Below are 24,158 nucleotides of genomic sequence, written 5' to 3'. Positions count from 1 at the left end.
TTTTTTTTTTTTTTTGAATCATGGCAGGTGATCTTTAGAGGCGGGACTGAGCATGGATCATTTGAACGAGGCAACTCAGGGGAAAGAACATTCAGAAATGTCTAACAATGTAAGCGATCCGAAGGGTCCACCAGCCAAAATTGTGCGCTTGGAACAGAATGGGAGCCCATTAGGAAGAGGAAGACTTGGAAGTACAGGAACTAAAATGCAAGGAGTGCCTTTAAAACACTCTGGACACCTGATGAGAACTAATATTAGAAAAGGTAATATTTTTAATAATTCTGCACTGGAAAAATAATTATATTCAGTGGCATTTAGGGTAAAAACATACTTTTAGTACGCTTATAGTTCCGTGCTGAATATTTATTCTAAAAATATTTTATTCCCAGCTCTGATGTAAATCACATTTGGGAAATAGAAGCTTCATGCTTGGGTGGAGCATCTTGCTTTGCAGGGTGGAGTCTGACTCTCTTTTTTGTTTGTTAAGGTAAAGGCTAACTTAACGGTAGCTCCCATAATTAAACCTATTTTTTGTATTTAAAGAGAACTGATTATAATAAACTTACTCTTTGAGCAAGTTTTTGCTAAGCAACAGCAAACTTTATAAAAAGACGCGTAGGACCTCAAAAACTTTAATTCTTGCCTTTGCTCCCACTGATGCTCCAAGCTTAGAAAGGTCAGCAGTATTTCCATTACAGTTCCAAGTAGGTTTAAATGAGAGTACGTAAATCTTTAGGTATCACACTGGAAAAGTCATTTATGATGTCAATCTTTGCAGTTTGTTTTCTTAAGTACAATTCATTATTGAACAATGAACAACTTGGGTGTCATATTTTTCAGTGACTGGTTTGCTGTAATTAGACCTTCTCGCAAGGAAAAAACGGATTTAGAATCATTGATGGATGGCTTTTGTTTGCATTAGAATACTTTAAAATTAACTACAGTGTATGTGTATCTGTCTATATAGATAGATAGATACCCACACATCACTTTGACCATGTATTGCAGGCTTGTTAATTTAAATCAAAACATGCTGTATGGAATTTGGCATTTGTTTTAAAACGGCTTCTACATTTTTCTCAGTATAATTGGTATATGTTTATAATTCAGATTTTTCTTGCATTTGCTAAGCAAAGGATAAAATGCAACCGAGACTATTAAACACACAAAGTTAGAAGGCAGTGGAATTTCATTGTGTCTGATGCATAACATTTATCATACAATCATTTATTTTTTCCTCGGTTTGGCGAAAACAAAGAATATATTGATCCTCAAATGAACAGACACAGCAGTCCGTATTGTTAGATCTTTATCTATTAAAAATGGAAAAACAGCACTTCAGCAAATTCTTTGGCCTCTGCTCATGATTACCCTATTTATTGATTGTTTGCCAAGAATGTATGCATCTTAAGAAAGCCAGGGTAAGAGCATTAAAAATATAATTTATTACGGCTTTTCAAACAGAGTGCATTAATATTGTACAGTGAAGCACTGGGGCTATATAAAAAGGACTTTCTGACGCCTGCAAACATATATAAGTTCCATAAATTCCTAAATAGGAGATTTCAGCTGTCTCTGGTATTATGTGATATTTGCACAGCAAACTTTAATGCCAGGACAGTTTTAGACAAGGATTCTACAGACTTCACTGCTTCTTATGGCAGACATGATGTTTACACAGACTCGTAAACCTTCAGCAAAAGCTCTAACACTGCCTTCAGGTTTAAATCATGTTGTATTTTTAGCACTGAACACTGACCAATGCTCTCCCCTCTAATACTAGAAGGTTATAAAGTTGCTGCACTTGGAGGTCTTGCCAAGTGCTAGCAAGAGTGATCAGCCAGCTGAGATTGTGCTCTACTGTATAACATTTTTCACATTAACAGAAGGACACTAGTGACAGTTTGCTAAAAGATTTAGCAGCTTGATTTGTAGTCAGATGATACCTTTATCACACTACGAGGGATCCACCTTTCATATCCACAATATACATCAAAATCTGGTCAAGAGGTCGTCTTGGTTTTTAAAAGTTGTTTGTTTTTGTGTTGTGTAATTTATAGGACAACATAATATGTTTTTGTTTGTTGCATAAAATGAAATACCAGTGCATGGTGCATGTAGTAATCCTAAATGTAGCCAATGGTGGTTGGGGGGGGGGCATGGAGATGGAGGAATAAAGAAACCAAATACAGCATTTTGCACCCTCTTTAACTCTTTTTTTATGTGCAGGGCTAATACTGCATATGAAACTAAAGTGCTGTATACATTTTGCCTACAGATATCCAACAGTGACACCACTATATGACTTTGATCTCCCTCTTTCAGTCAGGTAGTGCTCTGGGAGTTTAGGAAAAATACTGCTTATAAGCCGTGTGTGTGTGTGTGCGCATTTTGGAAAGCTCTCCAAAGTTTAATTAAAACCAATGAAAAAATTGCTAGTTTACATGTTCTATTTTTGCTCTGGTCTTTTCTGTCTTCCGAGTGGTCTAACTAGAAGATGATGTAAAAAAAAAAAAAAAAAAATATGACGCGCACAAAATAAAAATCCTCCTGAACTAAATCAATATTGGCAAGTCTTTAGCCTTGTCTTTCATGTAGAGCCTATTGGGCAAACTGAAGTTAGTGTGAGCTTTTCCAAGCAACTCTGAAGGGGCTCGTTTGCCAGCGATTGACTCTTTGAACAGATACAGTTTAAATATATGCTCTTAAAAGGTATCTTTTTATTATAATTTATTGTTATATGCAACAGTACTAATTAAAAGGGGGATAGAAGCATTTATATTTCTTATCAGCAATAAATAATCTTATCGCTCTATGGAACACCTTGTGCACCTTTACAGGTTAGAGGGTTTCTGTAAGACTAGAGGGCAGTGCTTATATAGAGGCATTAACATTGTAGGACTAATTGGAGATCCTGGGTGCCCTGTTAAAATAACCCTTGTCATCATTTATGCTAAAGATGATACCCCTCTGGCAGTCTGCCATAAGACAGTTCAGTGCATTTGCTTTTAACCCTTTTTGTTGTAATCGTGGAGCTTGATCCTACACTACTGAAGGCAGTGGATGTTGCTAACTTTGACTTCTTAATGGGATTGAGGCCTAACACTGCAGTTGTCTTGGAGTTCTGTGTGTGTGTCTCTCTCTCAACTAAGTTCAATTTTTAAGAAATTCACAAATGTGATTTCTAGAAAAATTCCTCTTCCCAGCAGTAAGAATTGTTTGGGTTTTCGTCCAAAAGATTGTACTGAATCAGAAAAAGACATGGGGAAATACTTTCAGATAGTAAAATGTGAAGTAGAAATAAAATAAATTAAAATGACTTTAAGATGCATCTCCCATCTATAATCTGATTCTGAATGTATATTGTAAGGTAACTATATACCTTACTGTTTCAATAATGTATAAACTGCAAGTAATTTTAAAATCATATTTAAATGACCATTTTTATTCCTTAATGATGCAAGTCTTTAGAATTACAATTTACTGATTTGGTTACACTCAGATGGTGAAGGCAGTAAGTTGGCATAAGTTTTGTTTTGTTTCCTTATACCTTCTTAATTTTAGTACGACCAAATGACAAAACGAAAAGGTGCTTTTTTTTTTTTTTAGTTTAAGATAATTACGACTTCCTTAGCTATGCCAAAAATATTTTATGTTAATGGGCAAAATGATATAGATGGCACTTAAATGGCTTATGATCAGGATCTCTGCAGTATATTTGTACCTTCTCTTACTACATGTTACATGCAACAAATCTGGACATAACAGAGAGTACTGACTTATTTCTCTTCAGTCAACCTTAATTCTGTAATCTATAGCAGAAAAAAGCATCTGTTTACAGAAATAGTAAGATATATTTGTATTCATGCCTTTCCACAATAATATTTTTATTTTGCAGAACTTTCTTTTGTTGGGTAGGAGAGTAGGGATGATCTCAAATACTTGGATATCCCTTGACACTTATTTACCAGTTCACAGGAATGTTATCTATTTATCTGTTGGTAAGCCTACTATCACAAGAATTAATATTGTATATTTTCTTCTTTTTTTTTTTTTTCTTTTAATAGGAAGTATGCTTCCAGTTTTCTGTGTAGTGGAACATTATGAAAATGCCATTGAGTATGATTCTAAGGAGGAGCATGCAGAATTTGTGTTGGTGAGGAAGGACATGCTTTTCAATCAGCTGATTGAAATGGCATTGCTATCACTTGGATATTCTCATAGCTCTGCTGCCCAAGCAAAAGGTAAATGTAACTGCTAAAGTGCACGGTAACTTGTGTTTATTGTCTGGGGGAAGAAATTCCTAGGATATCTTTTCAGAAATGTAATGCAGGTGGGCTTTCTACTCTTTGTAGATTGTCTCTAAACCTTTGTTTAGTTAACGCACATTTTGCTTCTGTGGAATGTTGAGGTAGATGATTATTTAAAAAAAAATGACTTGAAGTGAATCATTAGTATGCTTATTGACCTTAATAATCTGCTCCACTGAGGATCCACAAGGAAGTGTAAAGCATATTTGAGCAGATGGACTGTTGAGAGTCAACTTGCATTTATGACTGAATATCCAGCTCTGCTTCTTTTACTCTGTTCCTGATGGTTTTATGGACTATAAAGTATTTTTCAGTATTGAGTTCCTGCATTATTAAATCCTATATAATTAGTAACAGGGTTTATGAATGATTATATCTTGTCTTGGTGCATTCAGTAACTTAGGAAAAATTGGTTCTATACATAATATTTTAAAGATGCTTGTTGTAATGTATTTATGTAATTTCATAGTACTTGTAGCAATTTTTTTGTCTCCATCCTCAAACGAACATGGTAGCAAGGACTGTTTTATATGACTTAATTTCAGATTTTCTTTCTGCCCCTTGCCCCATACATTGCAAGGTAAGCTATTTTAATGAATACGTATATATTTTTGTGTGTCATAGGGCTAATCCAGGTTGGAAAGTGGAATCCTGTTCCGCTCTCCTATGTGACAGATGCCCCTGATGCCACAGTAGCAGACATGTTACAAGATGTGTATCATGTAGTCACACTGAAAATCCAGTTACACAGGTGAGTTACGTACCCACGTTGGGACACAAACTGCCATATGGCCACTATTATGACTAATAATAATATCCCTAGTTTTAATTCCCACTGTGCTGTGCCCAAAGCACAGAGGCTTATCTAATTTACTTTTAAGTTACTGTAATTCTTCTTAAGTTACAACATACCGTTGCAGAAAACTTTTATAGCTCTGATGCATAGATTTTCTTTGGATATCTCATTAAAAGAATATTGCATTTTAGTCAATTAAATGATGCATTACAAGAAGGCATTTTACATAAAGTTTACTTAAGAGAAAAATATTTTTGCATATCATGAACAGTACCATCTGTGTGCGTTTTGTAAAAGAATGACTTGCTCACACTTATTGTTGCTGTCTAAGTTCTTAAATTTCACAGTAACAAAAAAGAAAAAATGGTTAATATATTAATGCTTTTCATGATCAGTCGTGAGAAAGCATTACACCTTAAATTGTTTTACCAAGCGCATCAGAGCAGGAAGGTAGAAGTAACATGAAAAAATAGTCGCCACATGCAGCTGATGTATAATTCATGCATCAATACAGCAGATGTGTTGTATAAAGTAATTAACTAATCGGAACAATCAGGAGACCGAGAGCAATCTCCAGATGCATCTGCTTGATGCGCAAAATGAAATCTGTCTGTCTTAAAGGAATGTTCTGCAGCAGGATGCAATCTTGTAATAATCCCTTTCCTAATCTATGTTTCAAATAGTTGCCCTAAACTAGAAGACTTGCCTCCTGAACAATGGTCTCACACAACAGTAAGAAATGCTCTGAAGGACTTACTGAAGGATATGAACCAGAGTTCATTGGCCAAGGAATGTCCCCTTTCACAGGTACTTAGCATAACATGTAATAAATAATAAAGCAGTATAGGCAATGCTGATGTGAGATTTGAGACTTCCTCAGACTGTAGCAAGGGTATGTGAAGAGTGGATCTGCCAAAATGCAGATTCATTTGACCACTTACAATCGCTCTTAAAATGCTCGATTCATTTTGAACATAGTTTTACAGAATTTTCCCTTAGGGAGCTGTGAATGACTGTTTCCACTGCACTAGATAAGACTAGAATTATGTCACACCAAACTGGATTGTAACTGGTTTAGTCTTCAGTCTTTGAACTGCTTTGATGTAACTGCCTTTTTTTCAGGCGTGTGTTGAAGTTGTTAAAAGGCTCCCTACTTACTGCTGTCAAAAGTACTATTGAATTTGACTGCTTGTTAGATAACCTACACTAGTTTTAAATGCTAATTCATAAAAGTAGACAGTCTATTTTGGCATACCATATGAGTGGGGGGAGAAAAACAGAATAAAGGTTCTTAATATGTTTGTTGTTAAAAACAACCAAAAGAAAATCAGTCATTTATTTTAACTAATCAAAATATATTTAACAGGAATAAAACCTTATATTATCCATTGCTAAACACTGAACTGCAGCTTTCCTTAAGGCTTTGTTGCATTGTTCTTTTTGTCAATTATTTAAACTGGCATGAAGGGAGATACTTATTTTCCTGTGCTGTGCAGCGAGTGTCCAGTGATATTGAGGTGGGAGCCACAGATTTATTGTTCTATTTTTTAAATGTATTTTGCTGTGCTGCATTTGAGATTTTAAGACAGAAATTGTGGTATAAATAAGTGATTCTGGTCATAGTTAGATGGGGAGGGGAAAAGAAACCCAGATTTTATTTATTTATTTATTTATTTATTTCCCTTCCTCAGCCTACTTAAGTCCTTCAGAAGCAGAGCCATCGGTTGGTTTAAACAAGATGGCTATATCTAGCAGATACTTTAGCAAAGGTTGTTTTCCTCTCACTATATTTTTTTTCCTATGGTTAGATTGCTTTCAGTGATTTGGCTTCACTCTAGGAATTTTTGGAGTGGAAATAATCAAAATTATCTTCACTGGTTGCAAACCATTCCAGTAATATTTTTGCAAAACTATCTTGTATGTACCTACTGTACAAGCATGTCAGCTCTTGCACTGCTGGCTTATGGAGATTGCAGATAGTTTAGGATTTGCTCCACCTTAGTCCACCAGCTTTACTTTCCATCAATATATTAAAAAAAGTAGTACGTTGTTTGGCAACAGATTATCCAGCTGATTTTTTGGCATAGTGTCTTACGTTGCAAATTGTCTATATGTACTCATGATGCAATGACAAAACAGTAAAGCTAAAGGAATGCGTCTTCAGATTCCGCATGTACTTTTTGGTGGAAAATAAATAAATTCTACCTCTAAGTACTATTTAGTGAACACTGAATTGCCTTCCTCTAATTTTAAAAGGACTGTGTCACTTAATATTTAACAAGACCATCCAGGATCCCATGCAGGGATCCTGGTTTTCTCTGATTTTTGAAAGAACCCCCAATTTTTCAGTTAAAAAAGTAACCCCAAATCCATATTCTTCCACAATGGAAATGAAATATCGCTATGTGTATATCTATCTATCTGTCTATTAGTGGTGTTTCATTTAAGTCGCAGAAAAATGTGGATTTGGGGTTACTTTTTTAAACTAAAAGGATTTTTGTATATCGGAGAAAACCAGGATTCCTGATAATTGCTTGTGAGAGTAGTAAAATAAATGGTTACAAAATCCTAAAATTTGCTGTGCTATTTTATGGGTAACTTTTCCTTTCCCAAGTTTAAAGAATGCATTCTTTTTGTTTTTTACAGGTTGTTCTGGTTTTATTTCATAGCGAATCTTTCTTTTCTTAGCTCCTTATCTAGCCAGGTACTGAAATATTTGGATTGCAAGTTAAAAATATCTTGAAGAAATTTGATCCCTTCGTGAATTTTTTTTTTTTTTTTTATATCACACATGCTTACTCATGCATACATGCACACTACAAATTTCAGGAAAAATACATATTTTAGGACAAATGTGTGTAAAAAAATGAGCGTTTTTTTTTTATATGGGCTGATCAAAGGTCCATTAAAACCGATGTAATTTTTTTCCTCTGACTTCAGGGAGTGGGTTTTTTTTTTCTTTAAACAAGCCATCAGTATTTAAAACTTTGACCTAATCATGTCCTTTTAAATTGGCTAAATAAGATTAAATTGTTTCAGACCGAACAATGACTAATAGACTATATCCCTAAATACATTACTCTTTCATATGAAAGGCACTCTTTTGAGTCTCTTTCCTAAACACTTTGAAATTTGGGAGTGCTCTGGAATGCATGTATTCTCAGTCCAGAGATCAGGAATGAGAACAAGTAACAAGCTTAAGGGCATCTTCTTCCTATCAGATCACGTAAGCACTGGTCTTTGCTCTGAGAAGAAGAGGTACTCATGGTTTATGCTTTTGTAGACATAGGTGCAGGTATGTTGTATTCCATCATAAAAATAAACCATCATAGTGACTTTATCATAGCTTTTATATGTTGTTATTGATGTAATTTTATTAATTGACAAATGCTTCAGACCAGAATCAAGGACATCTACCACCATCCTGGTTTAGGGAGAGAAGAGTTTTTGTAAAATAATATAAGCTGGTTTAGTGTATGAACAGCATTGTTAATGCACAATTTGAGAGTGGGAAGTTAGAGAATGATAGCCTAAATTTAGAATTTGTCTACTCTGTCAGTTTTTTTTTTGTGTGTCCAAAATAGTAATATTTCTGCACTGTAGAAATCAACTAAAATATATCTAGTAGGATTTGCTGGTATAGTTGTTAATGGGCAGTTAAAGCCATATAGACAAATATAATCTGTCCTTGTGATCAGGATTATCTGTCTAAATTATGCTTCTAAAATCATTGGGATGTATCTTTTGACTTTGCTACCTTTCCTATTTTGTCATTCATTTTCTTTAACTTACTGTCATTGAAACTTCAGAGTATTGTGGTGTGTACTTTTGTCCACCACTCTTTTTTTTTCCCTATGCTTTCCTCTAGCAAAATGCTATTTTGGCACTCTTGCACTGGTAAAAGGGGTGGAATACACAGCCTCTTCCAAGATTATTGTAGCTAACTTGTTCTGAGAATGTTGTGGCAACTCGCATTTTTCTTTTCCCCCTGAAGCCAAGTTTATCACTTGCCATGCTGGCCTTGATCACCAGGAATTCCCAGTGAAACAAATCTGAACCCAGTGAATAGACTGGAGGTACTATATAGCTCTAAATTACTGTGCAAACTTAAGAAGTCCAGAGGTTATTCTTAAATTCTGGCTGCAAGCAAGCAAGCTAAAAAGACAGCAACTAACTTCAAAAGATAATTTCAAACTCTTTTGAATTTTATAAGCTACAGGACATTTTGCATATTGGTGATTCGAATGTTAGCAAAAGATGTAAATGCAACATAAGGAACTTTCCATGTTTGTTTTATCCATTTTGGCTCCATTTGTGTCCTCCCTTATTATCTGTTGCTGGGAAGGAGACTGTCTTTTTAAATTCCATCTCCTGGGAGTTATGAATCGGAGCATTTACATGGTGTCCTTGGCCTTGCTTTCTACCCACTTTTGGCTATACCACTTCTAAGAAAACTGTAGACAAACTACCATAAATTCTTGGCCCCAGCTACACGCACCCAAGCTTTGAATTGCACAAAGTTACTATAACTTCTCTTCAGGCTCCCCTTGTATTTACTTGGATTTCAGTATTTAAAGATAACCTCAATGTGAGTGCTAAAGATTAATTCTACCTCTGAACTTCCATTGATACTTTGGATTATATAGTACATGTTCTTAATAAATGAATACTAAGAAATTGGTCTATTTATTCACACTTGCACACAATCTGATATATTAGAGTAACAGCTCAGGCTGCTGGCCTGAGAATGGACTGGAAGTCTGAACCCAGAATTGTATCCATAGTTCTGGAACCAACTAATTGCATGCCCCCAGCTCATTGACTATATCCTTTATTTTAGTGTTCTCTTCTGTAAAACGGAAAGTTGATACCCTCTAAAAGAGGTGGCAGCGTGATTACTCACCCTCCTCTAAAAAGGGGCAGCAATGACCATTTGTTGAGCATCCCTGATCGCAGTCCCTGACCTCTTTTATAAAACCACTCCTAGCAAGCTGCTACCCACCCCCAGAAGCTGACTTTTTAATCTATCAAAATATGCTTATGAAAAGTAGTCATCAGAAAGGTTTACTGTTTCTTTCCCTTTTTTTCCTTCATTCCCCTCCCCCCCCCCCCCTTAAACATGATCCCAAACATTCAGATTATACTGACCTAAGGTTCAGGGTAGGCAGTATCCATTCCTGGTGTCAGTGACAGATTAAAGGCCTTGCTATGTTGTAACCTCTCAGGGCTTTTAAAAAGAGCTTTCTGTCCTTGGGGAGGGAAGCAGGGCAATGGAGGGAGAAGGCATTTTTTCCAGTTTTGAAATGGGTGTACAGCAGTCACCTGTAGCTCTCAAAAAGCCTGTGATATTTTTGGACTCCAGGATTTTATGCATAGTAATGTTACGTGAGGTATTTTTTTAGGATGTGTTACTTCTGATTTTCTTCCTCCCCCCGGCCCTCGTTCTGCTTTTCAGGGGGGTTTAAGGCTGTGCTCATGATACTGAGGAAGAGAATAGTTTTTTAGGTGAAGGGGAAACATATATTCTGCACATATGTCACAATGATGAATGCACGTATAGTACTAAGGTTTTAATAGCTTCATACTTGTGATTAGCGCACCCATCCCAAATGCATTCTGATCAGACTTAAGTAAACGGCATGCATTGTGTATATAACATTTCCATCCTCTTTCAAATATCAGTCCCTGAATCAGCAAATTGTTGTGTGTGTGGGGACCCTCCAAAACAGAGTTTGTGGGTGTCAAGATATGACGACATAGAACAAGTATTTTATGCACTTCACCTGACCTAGTAAATCTGCGTTAAAGAAGTAGGAATTCTGGCCACTATAGTAAATGATCAGCCTATTTAAAAGCTTCACTCTTTATTCAGCTGAATAAAATAGTTAAACTTTTTTTTTTTTTTAAAGGGAGAAACCTTTGAGTTGCAGTTAATTAAGGATCATAATCTAATCCAATGGAAGCCATTAGGAGACCTTTTTTTTTTTCTCCCCTCCATTGGAACCAGAATTTGAGTTTACACATGTTTGGTAGATTCAAAATTGTTTTTAACAACAAGCTAAAAAGTGCTTTCCCACACCCACCAGCTTTTAATTTTACCTGCCCAGACCTGACCTGAAGTCCTTGGATTTTTGTATGTTGGTGGGGGGGTGGAGAAAACTCCCCACAACTAATAGCAACCATAACATCTAAAATTTAAGATGGAGTTGCATTCCTTATGCTGCTTTGGTTTTAAATATGTCATCAATTATTGCAGGGGAAATGCAGAACCTTGAGGGCCTTGCTCAGGTTTTGGCAAGTCAGCAACGGAAGAACTGACTTTTTAGAATATTTTTACTATTATACAGATTCACTCTCCTTAAGTCTGTACTTGTTGATGTGGTGCCTTTTTTATATAAAAGAATTTCTTTCAGCTTGCTGTGAAATCTAAAAGCATTTAACTATGTTTTTGCTTTATTAATGAAGGTAGGCCAGGCAGTTGTAATAAGATGCAAAGCCTCTAGCTGCCAGGACAGTAATAACTGAAAGTTAATATCAGGATATCAGTAGATGAAGTAAAACATGTCCTGCTCTGTCTAGTTTCTGGACAGGTGTCAGTATCGCAAGAGCCATTGTCACAGTTGTCAATCCTTTAACAGCCTCAACAAGAAAGTAGGCATGAAAATGGAGGGTGGCTTTTACTTGAGGTAAATCTTACAAGTCATTATTTTAAGCACATGTATGGGATAGCTTGAGGCTGTTTGTGCAGTTCCTTGTGTTGTACCTCCTCTGTGGAGAAGCAGAAGTAATTTTCAGTCTTTGGTACCATCTAGCTGCAACAATCCATTAAGAAATAGTTTAATAATGTGGCTATCTGACTTGTGTTAACTCAAGTCGCAAAATTGCAAACTGTGTAAGGCTAATTTTCCCTCCTTGACTCATGCTGCTGTTCTCTCTTTCACCTCTTAGTTGAAGATAGTCCCCTTTTAATTTAGGTAGTAGTTTTTGTCAGTTTGTCAGACTTCTAATGCAGCCAAATGTATTTTAATATTTAAAACAATTTTCTGTGACCTGAAAATGTATCAAAAGAAAAATAAACTTCTAATAAAGAGCTAGAAAACAGATGCATGTGAAACTCAGAACTGGAGACCAAAAATCATTGTCCCTGAGATTTCCTGGTTAATTCATTATTGAGTGTAGTGTGCATCTCAAACAAATGCAGTCTCTAACCTTAGAGGGTCTTGTTAGCACATGAATTCATTTCTGGGGGGTTAGTGAATCTGATCACACAATTTTCTTACAATGCATGAATTTAAGTCTGATAACACATGATGCTTGACACATCCTGTATGATGGTGTTTTTTTCTGAGTCAGTTATGCGAAAATGGCCTCAATTGTAGAGCCCCAGATTTATGCATTTCAGGGGAATACATGTATTTCAGGGACACTGCTCCCTACTTTCTATGTATTGGCTCATTTTGTTTATAATGGTGACTTTTTTTTTTTCCCAGTCCCTCATCATGTGAATGTCTGTATCATATGGCTTTGAAATTTTAGGGAAGTGACAGGAATAAAACAAGGAACACAATGAAAATTACAGAAACAAAAAGTATCTATTATAAAAGCCAAACACTGTTTTAGTTCACTTTTCACTGTAATTATGATTCTGCTAGAAGCTATATAAAATAGCTAGTATTTAAAATGCTCAATGCAGTACCCTTCATATGCTACATGCTATGTATTTTCTACATATTTAGTGCCAGTAAAACAATAACCTATTTGTTAAGTATGAGGGATTTTTGTATCTTTTAATGCATCAGTCAGGTATTGTACCTGAGTTTTTAACGCCAGATTTTACTAAGACTTTACTAGAAGGTTAACAAGCCACTTCTCAGTTTTCTTTAAAGCAGGGTCTGCAAATAACAGGCTTATATTTTTTCTTTTATTGGAAAATGGTTGATTGTAGGGTACTGTAAGAGTATAAACAACATAAGAGATCCTTTAACATAACATAAGAGAGCCTTTAGTCGCTTTGCTTCCTAGCTTTGGAACTCATTGCCAATTGAAGTAAGGAACGCTCTGACTGCTGGGACTTTTAAATCTAGACTTAAAAGTTATTTGTTCTGTTTAGCATTTTTAAAATGAATCTATTAGGAATTGTATGTGCTTCAGTTTTAATTTTAACTCATAATGATTGTAAAGCACCCTGGGATGCTTGCATGAAGGGCGCTACAGAAAACCAAGATTGTATTGTACTGTGTTGTAATGTATTGTATTATTACATGGTGCTGGAGCTGGACCACGGACAATTTGTATAGAAAGCATTTGAATACTTAGCTAAAGATAAGGAGTGGGGGCTAGAGCTGTCTCTTCTTACTTGTTTCCCCCTTTTCTATGTCAGTTATTTTATTAAACTAAATTAACATGGCAGTTATTCCCTAAGAAATGCCAACATAATTTACTGTCTGCAAAGGGGCTCAGAATGTAAACCAGATGACAAACTAAAAATAAAAAAGTCCACATTAAGATTTAATTGCACTTCCCTTTCTATATTGCGTTCTTATGTAAAATACATTACAAACAGTATTTTCTTTATCACTTCCTTCACTTTTTAACTGAATTTCATTAGCAGTAAAGAAATATATTGTCTCTGATACAGTAATGTCACTCGACAGTTACTCCCTTTTGCTTGATGTACATGTCTCTTAGAAATCTTTTTTTATAACGAATATGATAGCGGGAGCAGCAGCCAAGTGTTGCACAATCTTATGATTTGCAAGTTTCCCAGTTCACAGCTTTGGTGTAGGTCAGTTAACACCTGCCTAACTAATGCCGTTCTGGTCCTCATATCAGTTTTTCACAGTGTTTCTCAGAGGTGTAGATTTTGTATTCCCTCCCTACCTAAAAAAAAAAACAAAAACAAAAAACTGTGGTAGACTTGTATATTCTGAGATGCGTTTGTAATAATTAAATTAACTTTATTTCTGTCCATTTGAAGATCTCCTCTTTAAGAGCCAATTAAGTCTTCCCTAAAAAAACAAAAAAACAAGCCAGTAGATGAGCTCGACTTCCTAGATGGTGATCTTTTTTGTCTTTTGGAACCCTTGTTTCATGCAGTATCCACCATAATTGTTCTGCTTTCATCACAAGTGGACGTGACCTGTTTGTGACCTGATTTTTTTCTGACCATTTGTATTCCTTGCAGAATGTCACCAGCACAGTGAAAAAGGTGCCAAAGTAACCCATGTGTTTTAATTGTGTGTCCTATCCTATTATAGTGTTGAGTTATTCTGTCTATGATAGGTATGTCTATGCTGTAATCACTGCTGTAATTCAAACTCACATAGACCTTCCTGAACTAGCTTGGGTATTGCTTGCAATCTGGCTGTAGTAGTACAGACCTTCATGTGGGCTTCAAGGCTCTGCTGAGAAGCAGAATAAATATTTGGGTGGTAAGCTTGGAATGAGGTAGATGCAGCTAAACCAGTTGCTACATTAGACCAAAGTCACTGTATTAGATTATTATGGGGTGGGACCATGGGCAATCCTTTATAGAAAACATTTTAAACGCTTGGTGAATACAAGGAGTAGGGTCAGAACATTAATTACTGAAATGAAGACTCACTTTGGCTTTAACTGTTTTCCACAGATGGGAATGAAAACAGTGTGACTGACTAGTTAGAATTTCTTCTTGTGTTGATGGGACAAATTACTCTCCTTTCTCAGATTGATCTCAACCCTAACTTGACTCCTCTGTGAGGATTGTTTGAGAAAAGACATGAAAAAAATTAAAGGTCCTGAAATATGTGAGTCAGCTCTCACAAAGTTTAACAAAAAATGGCATGTATCATTTCCTCTTCACTTTCTACCTTGGCCTCCTGCAGAGGAATCCGAAGGGAAGGGTGAAATCTGTCTGCTTCCTTCATTGCCTCCTTGATGGAAAAACTAGTATCAGATTCCTCTGATGCTTTGCAGCATGTATAGGACACAAATTTTAGTCATGAGCAGTGAAGCCTCAGACCTGTCTTGCTCCAGATATTGAAATAAACAAACTAAAAAGAACAATATCCATTCCCAAAGGCTGAGAAGACATAAAAGAAAACTCTCTTCACATATGCAAGGCTGGGGAAAATACCCAATTGTAAGGAGTCACAAAACATTTTTAAGCTCTGTGCTTTAGTGTGACCTGGACATATAGCTTAGGTTTTTATTTATTTAGATAGTTTTAATCTTTTAGAAGGCTCTGTGACTCTGAAAGAGAATATCCATGTAAAAGAAGTCTGTGAAGCTTCTCTTAAAGACTTCTATACTAACATTTTTTCTAGGATGATAGGAAGTTTTTGGAGATAAAAAGCTCTCAATTTCCCAGGTGTCTAAAAAGGCTGACTTTGTTTGAAATAGGTTGTCCAAACTATAGCTTTCTCTCAGAACTGTATAATCCCACTTCTCAAAATGTCTTCTCAAAGTATAATATCAAAACACAGGTCTCACTTATTAAAAAAAGCATTAGGAGCCCTAAAAGTTCTCAGATACTCCCTATTCATTAAGCAAAAAGAGGAGCAGTCATACCATATCACGCTGCTTGCTTACCCCAAAAATCCGTTAATCATAACAAAAGGTCTTCACATTGAAGACACTCTTCTGGTAGTAATTGTAAATGTAGCATCATGGGGTTTCTTCTTCAGAAAGTGTATTCTTATTGCAAGCAGACTGAAATTTATCTTGGAATGTATCTAGTAACATCCAGTTTTGACCTCTTCCATTCTGTTTCCTCAGTGGGTAGATTCCTTGCAAAAATTCCTTTCTTTGCCTTGATTGATAGAAACACTGAAGTTTATATGCAGTGTACGTCTTGCCCAGCCTAGATAAATGATTAAAGCTTCATCTACTTATCAAATTCCCTAATGACATTTCAGACACCTTTTTAAATTCTCAAGTTTGCAATGATTGAACAAGTTTGAATCCAAATGTCTAGTATAATGAGTTCGGGAGTCCTCTGGTGGGATGTATGACTCCTTTCTAAGGCGGGGTGTGTTTGAGTTTTTTTCAAAGAGAGCTTAATCTCCCTACAGTCTATAGTAAGGGGGGCATCATTCAGAAGTGATGTTGTTTGTTATCTTTTAGTGTTCACCCTGTAGTAGGAGGGCTACATTTTGTACTTGGCTATACTAACAAGGAATGGGGAGGAAATGTCACCTTGATTCCAGTAATTAGACTCCTATGGAAATATTGTGTTCCATTCTCGTGTGTGTGTGTGTGTGTGTGTGTGTGTGTATATATGTTTAAAAAATTGGCGAGAGTACAGAGAAGAGTCTCCAAAATGATTTTGGTTCTGGTAAGCTCTCCTTACAATGAAAAACTTAAGTAGCCTTCTAGTTAATTTCTTTGAAGGTAATGAGGTACCTTTCTTTGAAGGATAAGGGGTAATGTGGTCACAGTTTATACATACCTACATATGGCAAATGTAGGGCACTAAAGGACCTTTTAATCAAGCCAGTCAAAGCAATATAATAGGATCCAGTGGCTGGAAACCAGTCACTGAAGTTCTAGCTAGAAACAAAATTCACATTTTTAACAGTGAGGTATTATTGGGTGGAACCAGACTAGACAATGAGTGTGGTAAATTCTCCAACTCTCGAAGACTGGATCTCTTCCTCAGAGAGACACTCGTTCAACCACGGACTGCTGGGCTACATGCAGAAATCTCTGGGTGATATTCTATGGCTTATGTAGGCATCCAGATCCAATCAAAAGGGCCCCTTCTGGCTTTTAAAATCTATTAAAAATATGTAGGAGAGAAGATCAAAGAAAGATCTGTTCCTGAACACCAGAAGAAATTTAGTAAGGCAACGGTTAGTGCTACTAAGTCTAAAGACTTCTTGTCTGGACATTGTGCCTTGGGGCTTAAATTTGTGCCAGACATCTGATATTTGCATAGCAGAACAGTGGAATCCGAGAAAAGACGTGCTTTTTCAGCAAGCCCTACTTCCCAGCAAGGAAATCTTACTTAAGTTGGTGGACAATTCTGTGCAATTTTAAGGAGTCCCTTTACAGGAACCAAACTGGAGAATTACCACAACAGATGGTTGAAGGCTTGTGTGTCATCACAATCTGTAAACGGAAAACAAGAGTCTTGCTGTAAAAAGAAATACTCTTTGCTCCGAACAGCATCTATTTCACTATTATTTCTAAGTTTAGTCTGTTCCACAAATCGATTGCACTGGTAAAATATTTGTTCACATCGTACCCTCATGGGAGACTTGATTGAGAATGTAAACAAGGAAACCTGAAGGTTCCTTATCTAGCCAGAACAGAATTGTTGGAAGTAAATGTAGTTCATGTAGCAGAAAGAAAACATAACCAAAAATTGCTAAGAAAAAAGGATGAATTCTGGTATTTTGCTAAACTCATTTGAGGCCTGCCCTGGCCTTAAGTACCCTAAAACTTCTGCCTCTGTAAGTTTCAGTTGATTACTTCTCCATGGAATTTGAATACTAAAGTAACATTTCCCAGGTGGATATTCTTGGGATGAGGGATGGCTTCAAGAGATGAAATCCACCTGATGATGGGGGAAGAGCATCTTTGGGTGTTGTCTGGCCATCTACCCACTTTTTTGTTTAAGTTTTGTGGCCTCTGGGGATAGATAGTCTGGTATCTTGGGCAGCAGGAGTGTTTTTGTCCTGGTGCTCTCATCCTGGCATATCCTGTCTGACCACCTGTTCCTCACACCCTGCCTAGAGCTGAATTCAAGATACCAGAGTGTGCCAAAACTCATCCATCCTTTGAACCACTACCCCTTCCTGCTTCCTGTACTTAGGCACTGATACTGCCAGGAATGATACTGGCCAGATCAGAGGAAACTATGAGGCTCTTGGCAGAAGGATTAAGGAGCTTGAAGCACAAGTGATGTTCTTATTAATCGTTCCTGTGGCAGGAAAGGGGTCCAGGTATAGACTGTCATATCCTGAAAGTGACCACTTGCTTGAGATGGCGTTGACATGAAGGCTTCAGTTTCTTTGACAGCAGGTGGATATTCTTGGGATGAGGGATGGCTTCAAGAGATGAAATCCACCTGATGATGGGGAAGAGCATCTTTGGGTGTTTGGCCAACCTAGTAAAGAGCAGAACCAGATAAGGCAATGAGTGTGGTATGTTTAAAAAATTGGCAACTAGTTTTCAAGAAGGATGGTGCTCAAAATCCTCCAACAGAGCACACATTCCAGAGGGGAAAGGACTTACCCAAAGCTGATCTGCTTCTCTAAGGGCCAAAGAGGTATAAGCTTGCAAAAAGTGACACAAAAAGGAAGCAAGGAGGTCAAAAGGACAAATGCATCTGTTGCATGTATACAAATGCAAGAAGTATGGTGAATAAACAAGGTGAGTTAGAAGCTACAGACTATGAAAAGAACTATGATCTGATTGACATCACTGATACTTGGTGGGACAGCTTCTATGACCGTAATGTGAACATTGAGGGTTACAGTGTTTCAGAAAGACAGGACTGGGAGAAAAGGTGGTGGTGTTGCCTTGTATGTCAAAAAACAAAACAAAAACAAACAAACAAAAACCACATGTTCACTGTTTCAGGAGATAGAAGATGGCAAAGCAAAATGCATTTGGGTGAAGATGAAAGGTGAAAGGTGCAGCACTGATATGGTGGGAATTTGTTATAGACCACCAAGGACGAGAAGGTGGATGGGGCACTCTTAAAGCAGGTGATAAATCTATCCAAAAGCTGTGGGATGGTACTGATGAGAGACTTCAGTTTTTCAGACATCTCCTGGAAGAACAATGCAACCAAACATAAAATGTAAAGCCACTGCCTAACTTGTGTGGAAGATAACTTTCTCTTCCAGAAAGAAGACGATACAGCTAGCAGATTATCTATGTTGGGTCTTGTCCTGACCAACAGGGAAGAGTTGGGGGAGGATGTGAAGGTGAGGAGTAACTTGGGAGGAAGTGATCACAATGCAGTAGATTTCCAGAACCTGAGATGGAGAACGCATGAGATCAGCAAAATTAGGATGCTAGATTTCATTAAGGCAGAATTCATTTGCTTCAAGAGCATAGTGTCATGGGTGGATAGATTGAAGGATAAAGGTGTGCAGGAGGGCTGGGAGCTTCTAAGGGGCACAGTATCAGAAGCCCAACAAGAATCTCCTGACACAGTGGAAGCACAAGAAGAATGGCAAGAGACGAATGTGGCTACACAGGGAGCTTCTAAAATGCTTCAAATACAAAAGGGATGTAGGTTGTAGCTGTGTTGGTCTGAGGACATAGGCAGAATGTCTTTCTCTAAAAAGGAAAGCATACGGGCAGTGGAAGAATGGGCAGGTCACCAAGGATGTTTACCAGGAAATAGCATCTAGAGGGACAAAACCAGGAAGGCAGAGAGAAAGAATGAGTTGCACCTGGTAAAGGAGATTAACAACAGCAAAAAGAGTTTTTATATAAGTATGTTGGCCAGAAAAGAAGGACCAAAGAAGCTGTGGGTCCTCTGTTTTAAAAGCCAGCAGGAATTCCTAACTGGAAGATACAGAGAAGGCAAAGCTACTCAATAGTTATTTTTGCCTCACTTTTCACAAAAAAAATTAAGCTGCCAGACACCTAATAAGCATTATCTGGATAAAGAAGGGGACAACTGAGGGAGGAGATAACAAAAGAGACTGTTAGAGAGCTTTTGTTGAGTCTGAATGAATTCAAGGCAGCAAGGCCAGATGAGTTTCATCTCATGGTCCTGAAGCAACTAGCACAGGTTATCTCTGAGCCCTTGGCAATGATCCTCTGGTACCCAGGAGATGAGCCAGGTGCCAGAGGACTGGAAAAGTGCTAATGTAGTTCCCCTTTTTAAAAATACAAGGAGGACCCAGGGAACTAAAAACCAGATAGCCTCATCTCAGTATGTGGGAAGTTACTGGAGCATATCCTGAGGAAGGCCATTTGCAAGCACCTGGAGGAGGAAATGCTGATCACAAGCAGTCAGTGTGGATTTCTGAAAAATAGTGTCAAACAAACCTGATCTCCTCTTTTTGACAAAATAAGTTCTTGGGTATATGAAGGGAATACTGTAAGTATAGTGTATCTAGACTTCAGCAAGGCTTTTAACCAGGTCCTGCACCATCGTCTCATAAATAATTTGGAGAAATGTGGGCTCTTACTACAAGGTGAATCGATAACTGACTCAGTGGCTGTAAGCAAAGGATAATTATTAACAGGTCCATGTCAGAATAGCAGGAGGTTTCAAGTGGGGCCCCATAGGGGTCTTTCTTTAATTTGGTGCTGTTTAACTGTTTATTAATCATTTGGATGCTGACCTAGAAAGATTCTTGAGAGAGTTTGTGGATGGCATGAAACTGGGAAGGATTGTGAACATGTTGGTGAATGCAAGTGCAATTCAGAAGGATCTTGACAGTTTGGAAAGTTTGGCTAGTTAACGGGACATAGTTTAATGCAGACAAATGCAAAGTGCTACACCTCACAGGAATAATTAAAAACTTAAATACAAAATAGGGAACACTTGGCTGGATGGTGGCTCTATGGTCAAGGACTTGATAGACCACAGACTCGATATGAGTCTGCAGTGTAGTTCAGTTTTGAACTGTATCAGTAAAAATATTGGATGCAAGATACAGGAAGCGATAGTGCCTCTATTTGGCACTGGTTAAGCCTCCTCTGGAATACTTAGTGCAGTTCTGAGCTACACATTTTACAAAGGACATTGAGAAGTTAGGGCCAGGAGGCAGACACCAAAGATGACCGAGAGCTTAAAAGACAAGTTATGAAGAGACTGAAGGAAGTAGGCATCTTCAGCTGGCAGAAAAGGTGCTTAAGAGGGGACATGATAGAAGTCTTCAAATACTTAAAGAGTTGCCATTAAAGAAGAGAAAAAGTACCTTTTCTCTCTTGCTGCAGAGAGGAGGATGCGGGCCAGTAACTTGAAGTTGCAGCAAAACGAGCTTAGATTGGATATCTGGAAAAACTGAGAATAATTGGGTAGCAGAATAGACTGCTTAGGGAAGTTGTAGACTCTCCATTACTGGAGGTCAGTAAGAGGTTGGACAGCTGCTGGTCGGGGATGATCTAGGCATAGCTATGCCTATTTTCCACCATGAGTATTTTCCATGCGTCTTGGCTTTGGTTGCTTCCACCTCCCCACAGGCATTGGGTATTGGCGACCAGCTAAGACTGGACGCTAACTGGGGTATGCCAATTCTCTTGCTAGAAGCAAAGTCAGAGGTTGCTGGCCAAAGAGTCTTGCCCCTCCACTTGGGGTCAGTCTGATTGCTGTATTTGGGATCAGGAAGAAATTTTAACCCATGGTCAGATTGGTATGGACTGTGGAGGTTTTTGTCTTCCCCTGTAGGAGGGGGCGTGGCCCTTCTACCTCAGACCTCTTCAGCATATATTGACAGCATTTTATAGAAGCAGACCACTGGCTGCTCTGGTTCCCTTACTTTACCTGTGGCAGATTAGGGTGTTAGGTTTATTGTGTCAGGATTGAAGATAGTTTTATGCAGAATTATGGCTGTGTGGGATGGCTTGAATAGGGATGATCCTGCCTCAGGCAAGAGATTTGGACTAGATGTCTGTTGGAGGTCCCTTTCAGCCCCACTAGTCTCTGACACCCACCTTTTCTTTTCATTTGTCATGTTTTGAGAAGAGCACAAAAGCAAAATATTAAATATAATCTTAATCCCTACAGAATTGTCTTTGAAAACACAGCTGCCTGATGCAAGTTGGTCAAGAACCTTTCCTTACCCATAGACACCTTTCTGGGACCCCATGCTGGTGTGCCATGCTGCACAGTAAAAGGTTCACCTCATGCTATTAGAAGATGAACAAAGAAGAATCTTATGTTCTAGAATGGTATATTATAGATTTTAGGGGCAGAATTCTGTTTTGGTTTGTGCATCTAAGTAGCACCTCTTTACCTATATAAGTTGCATTTCTGGCACTTGCACACAGATACCGATTCACTTCCCCTGTAGTATGGACCTGTAAGTGTCTGTTGTGGGGGCAGATGGAATAGGCTATTGGGAAACTGTTATCCTTATTCTGCACCTATAAGTACATCCAGATCAGGAAAATGTAGGTGGCTAGAAACCCATGTTCGAAACACACTAATAGGTGTTGGAGGAAAGAGGCTGCAATGTTTTAGCCCAAGAGTCAGAGGAGCTAGGGCCACTTGGGTTCTCACCCAGAGGGAATTTGAAGCTTCATTTCTCTGACTTCTCATTCTAGTGCTCTAACCTCAGTACCACTGGTTAGGTGTCACTTAGTCCTCTTTCCAGTGTTCCCTTTGAAGCTGGTCACCTGGGAAGCCAAGACAGAATATATATGAAGTCAGGAAGAAGTAAGCAAGTTGCAGTGTGTGTGGCTTTGTGAAAGGGCTGCTCCACAACAAGGAAGGAGGGTCTGGGTTCTAGCATGCAGCATTGCCCAGGTACAGGCAATACTTCCTGACTGAACTACCTTCTATCCATTTCCCCCTCGAATTCAAGGGATGGTGTCCCAGCTTCAAAAGAAACATTAATTAAGAGTTTAGGGATTGTTTAACCTGTGGTGCAGTGGTTAGAGCCTTAAACTTGTTGGGAAGTCAGATATGTAGGTTCAAACCACCTCTGGGCAAAGAGGCCTAAAATCTGGGTCTTGTATTTCTTGGGCAAATGTCCTAACTATAGGCAGATCCAGGGTTTTGGAAAGAGAGTATACAAATAATGTAGTCCATCATTTCGTATAACACAGCACATTTTTCTCCAGGTAGAAAGACACTAGAAGCTTTACTAATGTTAGAGACCTAGGGCTATATTAATTAGTTTAGGGTTAAAGCAAAAACAAATACAATTTTGTTGGAATGTGCATTAGTTCACTATATCATATTATATACAGAGCAACACAACAAAGTGGGGAAAAATAATCAAAATATGTTGTTTCTTTAGTCCTGTAGTCCTTATAGTTAAATGTACGTGTCTTTCAGATCCACAAAACAGAATCAAGCCTGACTGAGCATCTTGACTGTGCAATCCAACGTTTTACTGAAAGCTATTCCCCCACCTGAGTTAATGTTTACATGCGGCAATGTTTCTTCATCTGAATTAACATTTTTAGCTGGACTTGAAAACAGTCTGCAGGGCTATGAAATAGGAGCTACGTTATCAGGAGCATCTAACAGACAGCTGAATTGCAGAAGGAAGAATAGCTTGACTGGTGGAACATCAAGACTTAAAAAGGAGAGGGTTCATTAATGCCTGTGGAATGAAGAGTTTACAAGGAGTGAGGTAGATTTATAATGAGCCATGAAGTCCAGTGATTCTCTCACTGCTGCCTGACTAGAAATGTTGCCACTGCCAGGCATTTTGATTCCCGTCCACCCAAAGTTTAAAAACAAAGGGGAGTGAGATGCAGCTGCACTACTGCACCCCCTGCCACCCTCCCTTAAGGGCTAAAGCATGGGAAGGTTTGGGCCAGGAAGTATGCACGTATGTGCCAGTCCAGTGCATAGTCAGCTGAGTTTGCTTGTCCACGTGCTCATACTTACACATCCACAGGTACGGCTAGGGCCTGCAAGCAAGTACATGGCTAGAAAACTTACTTAGGCACATACAGGAAAATGGGAGTTCTGGCTCTGATAACATAGGGCTGTTTTCATTCATTGCAATCAAGCTGGGAATCTGTCCTGTAACTTTATTTTAGATTTTATCCAAACTGCTTTCAGAAAAGATTTAAGATTGTTCCTGACTCCATCCTAAGCCTTTTCTGCTGCAGCCATTATAGGACCTTCAGATAGTACAGAAAGCTTAAGGAACTAGTGATCTTTTTCTCAATTTTGGGTGCTCAGCTTGACACATTAAAGGTTTATGTGTTGAGGGTTTTTTTCCTCTTAAATAGTGAGCACCTACCACTTTCTAAAAATTAGTTGTCTACACTCACTCAAATTGGGCATTTAACAACTAAGACAAAAAATCATGAGTCACTTAAAAATGTTTTTTTTCTTTAAATTTAGGGAAGTATTGAATCAAGACAGTTTGTAGAGCAATTTATTCCTCCTTGAATACTGAATTAACATTTGGAAT

At 37.9% G+C, this 24,158-nt stretch overlaps 1 protein-coding gene across 13 annotated transcripts in view; it reads left to right on the top strand.

Moving 5' to 3' along the window:
- The window catches only part of SATB1 (SATB homeobox 1), a 109,318-nt gene that overhangs the window by 20,785 nt on the left and 64,375 nt on the right, over window positions 1-24,158 (top strand). For 12 of the 13 annotated variants that reach the window (XM_019535756.1, XM_019535834.1, XM_019535825.1 and 9 more), the window contains exons 2-5: window positions 28-263; window positions 4,068-4,244; window positions 4,935-5,061; window positions 5,790-5,913. In XM_019535756.1, the coding sequence (XP_019391301.1) occupies window positions 53-263; window positions 4,068-4,244; window positions 4,935-5,061; window positions 5,790-5,913 (639 nt within the window). In that variant the 5' untranslated portion in view covers window positions 28-52. The remainder of the gene's footprint in view (window positions 1-27; window positions 264-4,067; window positions 4,245-4,934; window positions 5,062-5,789; window positions 5,914-24,158) is intronic. The other variant, XM_019535844.1, reaches the window with a different exon arrangement.

This window comes from Crocodylus porosus, unplaced genomic scaffold, assembly GCF_001723895.1.
Source record: "Crocodylus porosus isolate Cpor-Errol unplaced genomic scaffold, CroPor_comp1, whole genome shotgun sequence".
NCBI lineage: Eukaryota > Metazoa > Chordata > Crocodylia > Crocodylidae > Crocodylus > Crocodylus porosus.
The sequence above is the reverse complement of the archived record's forward strand: the minus strand, read 5'-3'. Positions and strand labels throughout refer to the sequence as shown.